General features: G+C 33.6%; 1 protein-coding gene across 2 annotated transcripts; it reads left to right on the forward strand.

Moving 5' to 3' along the window:
* Nucleotides 1-2,818: 2,818 nt before the first annotated feature.
* On the forward strand, nt 2,819-7,805 carry LOC110092814 (transcription factor JUNGBRUNNEN 1). Of its 2 annotated transcripts, XM_020817492.2 has the most exons (4): nt 2,819-3,163; nt 3,750-4,045; nt 4,119-4,406; nt 7,523-7,805. In XM_020817492.2, exons 1-4 carry the CDS (start codon nt 2,932-2,934, stop codon nt 7,631-7,633), a joined length of 927 nt encoding a protein of 308 aa, XP_020673151.1. In that variant the 5' UTR covers nt 2,819-2,931; the 3' UTR covers nt 7,634-7,805. The 2 variants fall into 2 exon arrangements, with proteins under 2 accessions (XP_020673151.1, XP_020673152.1); XM_020817493.2 differs by lacking the exon at nt 7,523-7,805 and having other exon boundaries at nt 2,820-3,163; nt 4,119-4,682.
* The last annotated feature ends 317 nt before the right edge of the window (nt 7,806-8,122 follow it).

The following is an 8,122-nucleotide window of genomic DNA, read 5'->3' on the forward strand; positions in this document are numbered from 1 at the left end:
TATATATATATATATATATAAACAGATATTCAGCTCAAACACAGAGAATACAAGATTTTTTACGTGGAAAGCCCTAGAAAGGAGAAAAAACCACAGGGTCAAGCCCAGTTGAAAATATTTCACTAGAATTTGAGTTGAGTACAGTGTGCTAACTCGTCCTTAAGGTCGATCAGATTACAAATGTCAACCGTATAGTTGAAGTCTAGTGTCAAATCTGGCATCACTTGGAAGTTAGGGCGTTAATTAGTAGTCCGACAGTGACTTGGTGGAACTCTGGTGGAGTTCAGACCCTTAGGTGGTGGTTCGGGTGAGCTCAGGCCCTCGGTGGTGGTCTGGCGGAGCTTAGGGCCTCAAGTGGTGTTCCAGCGAAGGTGAGGGCCTCAAGTGGTGGTCCGACAATAAGAGGGCCTCAAGTGGTGGTCCGACGAAGGTGAGGGCCTCAAGTGGTGATCCGGCGAGGGTGAGGGACTCAAGTGGTGGTCCGGTGGAGGAACAACGTCAGGCGGTCGTCCGCCAAGGGTGAGGACCTCAAGTAGTGGTTTGGCGAGGGTGAGGGCCTCAAGTGGTGGTCCAGCAAGGGTGAGGGGCCTCAAGTGGTGGTATGACGAAGGTGAGGGGATCAAGTTGTGGTCCAACGGAGGTGAGGAACTCATGTTGTGATCCGGCAAAGCAACGACATCAGGCGGTAGTCCGGGGGAACTCAGGCTGTGGTCGAGGAGGAGCAAAGAGGCAAGAGTGATCTCCGATCTCTCTCTTGAATCATCTGGCTTGGGGTCCCCTTTCAAGAGAAAGGAGTGGTCTATTTATAGATTTCTAAGTGGCATGGCCCAGAAATAGGTGAGAGATGAAGGATAAATGGGGAGTGGTTGGATGGACGGCTGATGTTGTATCCCTTGATCAAGGACCTTTTGATGGACATTTGAATGTCTTATTAATGTTGGAATTTGATGATCTTAGGCTCGTTGGATTTGTCTTGTCGAGCCGCTCTATTTGACTATAAGAATATTATGTTTGGAAATCGTTTGGTAATCTAAATTGTGATTTGAACCTTCTAACTATGCTTCTAACTCTTGATTTGGACCCATTTGGGCTCGGATTGTGTTGGATTTGGTGTCGTTGGGTTCGTATTCTCGAGACGTTCAGTTTGACTATAAGTTTGCTAAAATCGAAGTTCGGATGGTCACAATTTAGTTATTTTTATATATCTAATAACAATTTTTTTCTATATATTGATATATCACCAAAAAATTATCTTGATCAAACACGAATCTCAAAGTATATTTTTGTCAAAAATTTCCACAATTAAATCTGAGGTAGTCTGAACTTTGAGACGAACTCAACGACACCAATTTCAACATGATATGGCCCAAATGGGTCAAAATCAAAGACCTGAAGTGCATTTGGAAGGTTTAAAACATAAATTTGTTGGCCAAATGATTTCTAAATGTAACATGCTTACAGTCGAATCGAGCGGCTCGACAAGACAAATCCAACGAGTCCAAGAATGCTTAATTATGATATCATTTGGGCACTCAATTGTTTAACAAATGCTCCAATATCAAGAGAATCAATATGAGTCATTCATTGAAACACTCTCAATTGCCCTTGATCTTCTTTAAATTTATGGAGCATATTGCTACCAAAAATTATAAATATACCTCATTCTTCTCATGAAGTGGAGAAAGAGAGGAAAAAAACAAGAAATCTGAGGCTGAAGCTCCACCCCAACACCACCGTAGGCGAACTTTTGTCTATTGCTAGTGGAATTTAACCAGATGCCAATCAACGCCGAAGTTCTGCCCGACCTCCATTGCCCTCCTACTGCGGTCTTTCTGACCACCGTCTCCCTCTGACTACAATCCTTCCAACCACTTTCGGCCGACTACAGTCCTTCTGACCACTTTCGCCTATCGACTATGGTGTCAACAACAGTCCTTCTAATCACGATCGCCCGCCAACTACAGTCCTTCCAACCTCGGTCGGCCACCGACTACTGTCTTCCCATCCACTATCGCCAACCGATTACGATCTTTCTGACCACCATCACCCGTTGATTATTGTCTCTCTGACACTGTGATCATTCGCCAACTGCAATCCTACTAATCAAATGAACATATCAACATTCTCTTAAGCACGACTAGTATGTCATTCTCCGACTATGTATTGTATTATATATAGTGCATATTTGCTACATTGACTCATTACCCTCTTTTGAGGATGGGCATCATTTGTAATCAACCACAAATACTAGTGGACTCATTTCAGCTAAGTCAAGCCCATGATTTTTTTTCTCTTTTTCAGGATTTTCTACATAAAAATTCTTGCGACTCTTGTGATTGATGCACCCATCTCTTCTACCTGTTTGTGTACTAGATTTTCACCAAAAAACTATGAAGCTAAACTTTATATCTCTCTACCACTCTATATATATATATATATATCTCCTAGTGTGAAATAGTAATACCTATGAATTCATAATTTATTAATTAGATAATAATTTTTGTCCGAATAAGTTCAAAATATTCTTTATCGTCTCTGGCTTGTTCTCCTTGGCCTCTTCTTCTATGGTTCAAAGCATCTCACGTCACGTGTTTCGTGCGTGCCAATTCTATCACCATCAAAGCATCCATCCTCAACTATCTAGCTTTGAAACTTGAACTGGTCTTTCCCTCATTAATCACTAAAAATAATTTCAAAGATATTCGTGTCTCTCTCTTATTCAGAAAGAGAGAAACAGATAGAGAGAGAATTAAAGAGTTCAAAATGCTTGACTTGGACTAAGCCATGACTTTGCTCTATATAAATCTTTTCACATTTATATATAGGAGCAAGAAATAACGTCTTATTCTTACCACTCTTCAGCTCCTTACAGATTAGAACAAGATTTATAACTTGTTGTATGAAGTGAAAAAAAGCTGAAAGGAAGAAGAAATGGAGGAGCAGATGATTGGCTTTGAGGAGAGAAGCAACAAGATCAGCAGGAAGGAAGTGGTTGAAGTTGTTGAAGAAGAAGAGGTGGTTCTTCCTGGATTCCGGTTTCATCCGACCGACGAGGAGCTCGTCGGATTCTATCTCCGGCGAAAGGTGGACAAGAAGAAGCCTCTCTCCATTGATATCATCAAGCAGATTGATATATACAAGTATGATCCATGGGACCTTCCAAGTAAGTTCATGCAATATCATCTTAATTATTTGTTTCTAATCAACTTTATGAGTCTTTATTATCTATTTTTTTTTTTCATGATATCACAAATCATGTATTCATTTTGTCTTATAATTCTTTTATTAAATTCTCATTTCTAACAAGCTAAATTTATCTATTAATGATTAAAATTTATGGATAAGATGATGAAAATCATGAAGAATTCTTAATGCTATTTTATCTTCTTGCTAAGGTTTTTAAGCAAATTATTGCACTCAATGAATTTCTAGAAACTTAATTTTATAATATTTATTTATTTAAACAATAAATTAAATTTATACAAAATTTTAAAATTTTAACTTAAATGATGACATGCTTGTTATTTATTTGATAATTTCTTTTATATTTATATATATTACAATATATTTTAAGATAGAATTATGATGTAGATATCTAAATTTATAATACTTAATGAATTTTATTAATATCAATTAAGACTCATCAATTCATTTGTATTTAGAAATAAACATATAAGATTAATGTTGCCTTCTCCCAATACCATTTATATATGCTAACTGAGTTCATACACTTGAAATTTTATCTGTAGAATTGAGCAATATTGGTGAGAAGGAATGGTACTTCTTCTGCATGAGGGGAAGGAAATACAGAAACAGCATAAGGCCTAACAGAGTAACAGGATCTGGTTTCTGGAAGGCGACCGGCATCGATCGACCGATATACTCTTGCAGTAACCCCGACGAATGCATCGGCCTCAAGAAATCTCTGGTTTATTACAGAGGAAGTGCAGGAAAAGGATCCAAAACTGATTGGATGATGCATGAATTCAGACTTCCTTCCTCCAACAAAACCAGCAATAAGAGCCCTCCCAGCATCAATGAAGCAGTAAGATAATCTCCACGTCCTTTTTCCCACTTCAAATATGTGCAACAGATAGTCTAATTCAATGGAATTGCAGGAATCATGGACGATATGCAGAATATTCAAGAGAAATATATCATTCAAGAAGTACACACAGCAGATGAAATGGAAGGAAGCTGGGGGAATCGGAATGCAGAACTCTGCGGATTCGAGCTCGAAGACGAGCAGTTTAGATTCAGAAACTGGAGAAGAACATACATACTTGCATGGAGGATGCAATCAGAGCTATGTGAACAGATATATGGAGGAGAATTGGCAGTTATGTGCAGCTGGACAGTGGAACTCTGAAGTTCAGACAAATAGTATCAGTTTACAGTCAAACTTGGTGAATTTGAATCAGAATGAGATTTTCAGAGAGGGAAACTGGGATGAAATTGGAAGAATGGTGGATTATATGACGGAACCAGTCATCACATATGACTCTATATATTTTTGAAGCAGCTATGATAGATAAGATTTTGCTTTGGTGTGCATCTTTTTTGGTTTTTTTTTCTTCATAATTAAGGAATTAACAGTGGAGGCTGTATAATGGAGCTAATTTTGTGAAAAATATATGGATTATATGTTATGAATCAGTGAAATCATCCCTTTTTTAGTGTGATATTGTAAAATATTATGGCAGAGGAGATGTTATATAGTATGTTCAGCTGCAAAATTTATTTCAAAGTCAAAGATTTAAAATTTTGGAAGGAGAGACAATGATTTGATATTTTTACAACAAAAAGTGTTCAATTTAGAACCAAACTCGATATATTCACATGTCTTAGCCTACAAGGCATGAAAACCGATCGACAAAAAATTATAAAATTTATAATTCGACAGAATTTATTTGCAAAAAGATGTTTCAATAAAACTTTTTTTTCTTTTTGGCATAAATAGAGGTTTGAGTCGTAGTACAAATTTGATATAGAAGAGATTTTATTCGAGACTTTGATGATAATTTTAAAGATGTTTATGACTTATCATCTTTTGATCTTGATATGTTTATGCACTGAAACTCCGCTTTTAAGAGAGAATTATTTGATTCTGAGTAAATGAAAAGTAGATCAAAATATTTCAAAGTCAAGCACCTCAAAACATACTTCAAAAGTTTTCCTTCTAAACAAGTAATTCAACCAACTTTTAAGTTGAATGTCTAAGGCTTTGTTTGGAACGGCTTTCATCCTGTTTCTTAAAGCGGCTTTGTAGTACCAAAATTAAGCAGTAAGAAAGATGTCTCAAACGAAATCTAAGATATGCATATGCAAACAAAATTTCATTACTATATATGAAAACCAACGGTGGAGAATAAATTACCTTTAATTGAAGATGTAATAATATTTAATTTTATTGACATTTTTTGTTCTTTATTTATCCAAAATCTATGATAAATAGAGATTATTTGTACTTTCAGAACTAAATATCATGAATACAAAGAATATCATAAAATTTTATGTTTATGTGAATATGATGTTTGATGTGGATAGATCATAGATGTTATATGAGGAGGAGATTAATATAACATGTGAGAATATAAAATTTGGGCTCTTTATCTATTTTTGATTGATTTTTCAGGCTAAATTAATATAACATTAAATGTTTATGAAAATTTCTTCCAAATATATTTCCTAAAATATAAACCAAGTAATATACTCTTTAGGTTTCATTTAGGACGGATTTTTTGTTGCTTCTTAAAGCATTTTTTTAGTATAAAAATTTTGATTTTTATATTAAAAAACTGTTTTAAGAAGCATGAAGAAAACCGTCCCAATTAAACTAAACTTCAAACCTTCTTTCCAAAGCAGCTTTCCAAGTACTGTATGTGCAATTACGAGATTTGTAATTTTTTTTTGTTACTGTTGTATTACAATTTCTTGAGAATCAAGTTGAATATTTGTTTATTGATGTTAGATAATAGGCAATCAATAATTTCTTAAGTATTTGATAATTTAATAAAAACCCTGAGATTTCTCTAAAAATGGGTGCCTGCTAAGGTTACCATCAAATTAGAATTGAAACTAATATACTACCTACTTCAATGCTGACAATTTATTTCCAAGAAAGCTATATTCAAGTCCAACCAACCCCATCTGAGTTAAGAAGATCTAAGTTTTGTTTGAGATAGCTTTCTTATTGCTTATTAAAGCAGGTTTTTAGTACAAAAATAATTTTATTTTTGTATTAAAAAATAGTAAGAAAGCCATCCCAAATGAAGCCTAAGGCTTAATTCGGGATAGTTGTTTTATTCCTTGCTAACGTAAATTTTTAGCACAAAATTTATTGAAAGCAGCGAGAAAGCAGTGGTCAAAAGCTATTCCAAACAATGCCTTAGACTTCATTTTGGATAACTTCCTTACTTCTTTCTAAAGCAGCTTTCCAGTACAAAATTTTTTTAACTTAAAATTTTTTTACTAAAAAGTTGTTTTATAAAACAATAGGAAAGTTATTCAAAATAAAACCTAAGATTTCGTTTAGAACGGCTTTCTTACTGCTTTGTGAAGTAATTTTTTAGTACAAAAATTTTATTTTTTTTACTAAAAAAATATTTTAAGAAACAGTAAAAAAGTCATCCCAAACGATGGCTAAGTCACCACCAGAAACTTGGAAAAGATATATATTACATAAACTTTGTATTTACCTTTGTGGCTGAAAAACTTTTATTAGATGCATGAATTCTATCATGGCTAAAAACTTCTATGGAATTGTTCTTCATAAACTATGTATTTACCTAAATGTGTGTGATTGCTGTTATTTTTTCTTATACAGATTTTTTTTAAATAATTTGAATATTTTTTGTTAGTTAATATCTAAATATGAGATAATTTAATTTAGAAGTTTGGTTTCATTTTTTTTAGAAAACTATTTCTTCTTTTAGATATATATTTACAATATTTTTTGAAATAAAAAACCATAGTCATCTAGCAGTTTAGGATGTTTTTATTGAGAGCCACTTGTTCATAATTTAGTTGTGAGTAGATGATAGTTGTTATCATAGACTTTTATTATCAATTCAAATAAATAAGATTTTTTTTTTATGTTGTGATTATTTAACAATTGTCTTCAAATTTGCATAAAATTATATTTTCTCTAATTAAGTATACTAGATAATTAGGTGGAAACTTAATTAGCAAAATATGATGTAGTATATGAGTTTTGTTTTAACATTTTAGAACTATAAAATTTGGAGGGGAAAGAAGGAAGAAAAATATGGAGGTTTTGTGGTTGTTAAAACCACCGCAAATGTGGAACAACTGTGGCAGTTTAAAATGTATCAATTCCAATAGAAACAGTTCAAATTGTTGTTAAATGCACAGAATTATGGTGGTTTAAAATGCTGCAAATTTACTATTAGTTATGTGTAGAATCTGATTGTATTGATCAATCGAGTTGTATTTCGACATTGCATTCTTGACTTGAAGACGGAATGGAATATTGGGGCACTCTAGAGCCAGCGTCGTGATGGTGAATTTGAATCAGAATGAGATTTTCAGAGAGGGAAACTGGGATGAAATTGGAAGAATGGTGGATTATATGACGGAACCAGTCATCACATATGACTCTATATATTTTTGAAGCAGCTATGATAGTTAAGATTTTGCTTTGGTGTGCCTCTTTTTTGGTTTTTTTTTTTTTTTTCTTCATAATTAAGGAATTAACAGTGGAGGCTGTATAATGGAGCTAATTTTGTGAAAAATATATGGATTATATGTTATGAATCAGTGAAATCATCCCTTTTTTAGTGTGATATTGTAAAATATTATGACAGAGGAGATGTTATATAGTATGTTCAGCTGCAAAATTTATTTCAAAGTCAAAGATTTAAAATTTTGGAAGGAGAGTCAATTATTTGATATTCTTACATCAACAAGTGTTCAATTTTGAACCAGACTCTATACATTCACGTGTCTTAGCCTACAAGACATGAAAATCATCGACAAAAATTAACAAATTTTAAAATTTGATAGAATTTATATGCAAAAAGATATTTCAATAAAACTTTATTTTTCTTTTTTACGTAAAAGAGAGTTTTGTGTCGTAGCACAAATTTGATATAGAAGAGAT

Source organism: Dendrobium catenatum, unplaced genomic scaffold (genome assembly GCF_001605985.2).
Source record: "Dendrobium catenatum unplaced genomic scaffold, ASM160598v2 fragScaff_scaffold_665, whole genome shotgun sequence".
NCBI lineage: Eukaryota > Viridiplantae > Streptophyta > Magnoliopsida > Asparagales > Orchidaceae > Dendrobium > Dendrobium catenatum.

Excerpts from the sequence above, each read along its gene's own strand:
- LOC110092814 (XM_020817492.2), top strand. The coding sequence starts at position 2,932 with ATGGAGGAGCAGATGATTGGCTTTGAGGAGAGAAGCAACAAGATCAGC. Across the intron at positions 3,164-3,749 it reads TGATCCATGGGACCTTCCAA|AATTGAGCAATATTGGTGAG; the intron begins GTAAGTTCATGC and ends TTTTATCTGTAG. Across the intron at positions 4,407-7,522 it reads TCAGTTTACAGTCAAACTTG|GTGAATTTGAATCAGAATGA; the intron begins GTGAATTTGAAT and ends AGCGTCGTGATG.